Source organism: Rattus norvegicus, chromosome 5, assembly GCF_021556685.1.
Source record: "Rattus norvegicus strain SHRSP/BbbUtx chromosome 5, alternate assembly SHRSP_T2T, whole genome shotgun sequence".
NCBI lineage: Eukaryota > Metazoa > Chordata > Mammalia > Rodentia > Muridae > Rattus > Rattus norvegicus.
The window spans coordinates 140272080-140273865 of record NC_141538.1 but is presented as its reverse complement, the minus strand read 5'-3'; the positions used below and the strand labels follow the sequence as shown (position 1 = coordinate 140273865).

General features: G+C 60.8%; 1 protein-coding gene across 1 annotated transcript; it reads right to left on the bottom strand.

Moving 5' to 3' along the window:
* Positions 1 to 524: 524 nt before the first annotated feature.
* Cited4 (Cbp/p300 interacting transactivator with ED-rich tail 4) lies at positions 525 to 1416 on the bottom strand. Its single transcript, NM_053699.2, is given in 1 exon segment — positions 525 to 1416. A coding segment is annotated over 1 exon segment (540 nt). The 5' UTR covers positions 1214 to 1416; the 3' UTR covers positions 525 to 673.
* Positions 1417 to 1786: the final 370 nt, after the last annotated feature.

Here is a 1786-nt window from a genome sequence, read left to right as displayed (position 1 = left end):
GTTGTTTACTGGCCAGGCAGCAGCCTGGACCTCTCAAGTTATGACCTCTCAAGTTGCACAACTCTTAAGACATTATCAAAAGAAACTATCAAGTTTCTTGTCCTTTGGGCTGTTGGGGTTGGTAGCCTCAGTTCCACTTTGGGCCTCTAACAGCCTCGGGCTTTTTGCAAGTTACAGGCACTTGAGAGTGTGGATGAAAAGGAAATGGAAACTCAAAACTGTAAAGCAACCCAGTTTTATTTTGGTTTCAGAGGCCACCCGGAGCATGGCTTCACTCTGCAGGGTGTAAAAACCTTCCCTCCCCGAGGCCAGAGGACCAGGGAAGGTAGGGGTACAGGGAGATGGCTCCCTAGACCCAATTCGATTAATAGGCTGCACGAGATAGAAGGTAGAGGCCTGCAATGGCTCAGATTGGGGGAAAGGGGCGGAAAGAGGGCACAGAATTCAAGAACATGGAATCCACAGGCTGGTTCAGTTCCCTCCATTAGAACGCTGAGGCTTGGGTACGAGAAGCAAGACCCAACCGTCATCCGGCAGGAGGCAGGGCCTGGAGGCAAGGCAGGTGTCCACAGCTGGAGCCGTCTCGGCGCAAAAACCCGGCGCCTCCACCCTCACGGAGGGTGTGTGCAGGCCGGGCCACCGGGCGCAGTCCGGCGTCTCTCGGTGGTGGCGTTCAACAGCTCACCGAGCCGGCGGCCGGCACTGACCCCAGGTCCGAGAAGCAATCGAACTCGCTTTGGCCAAGGAAGAGCTCGGGCAGCTCGCGAACACGGTGCAGCCCGAGCTCGAGTTCCAGCGACGTCAGCGCCTCCTCGTCGATGAGCTCCGCGTCCATGCAGCCCAGGGCGGGCGGCAGCGGCGGCGGCGGCGGCAGCGGCAGCGGGGACGCGGCTCCCGGAGCGGGCTGCAGAGGTGAGGGCCCTCCCGCGGCTGACGGGGGCGCCGGCATGCGGCCCGGGGACGGCGTAGCTGCAGACTGAAGGTGCGCGTTACCGGCGCCCGGCGGCTGCGAGACGGGGAAGGGCTGGAAGGAGACAGGCGATCCGAAAGAGCCGTATGCCAAGGTCCCGGATGGCGGCGGCGGTCCCAGCGGAGCCCCCCGCGGCCGCAGACCGCTGTCTAGGCCCGGGCCTGGGTATGGCTGCAGAGTCCGGGGCGCGTGCGGCACCTGTAGCAGGCAGTAGCCCTCGGCGAGCATCAGGTGGTCAGCCATGGCAGCTGGCGGTCAGTCAGTACACGCCTCAGGTCTCGGCCAACGGCTCCTCTTGGGCGGGAGACCCGGGCACAGTGAGGTTCCTGCAACTCAGCCAGACAGAGGAAGATTAAATCGGATTTGTTCACTGTCTCACGCGGGTCTCCCGGATCTCCTCTCTTCTGCGCTGCTCTACCGCAGTAGTAGCAGACTGCAAAACCACCAGACAGTACAAGGGTTCGCAGGCTTTCGCACAGAGCTTCGGAGTCTGTCGATTTCTTATACCAAGAGGCGGGATCGCCACGCCCCCTGCCTGTCATTGGCTGGGCGCCGGTCTAAGAAGTTTATCGGTGCCGCCCCCTACCAGAGCTCCGCCCTTTGAGCTTCCCAGGGCGTCCCAGGTTGTTGGAGCTTTGGTGAGGCTGGGTGGTTGATATTTTCTGGGGCTTGGCCAAGCCTTTAAGGTTTTGGTTAGTGGGGGTATGGGAGTAGCTTGAATTTGCCAGAAGATGAGGTGGGAGAGCCAGTTCCTGGAGCTTCAGGATCTTGGGGTCCACTCAACATTAACTTTTCAGACTGAGCCTCAGAGGCAGA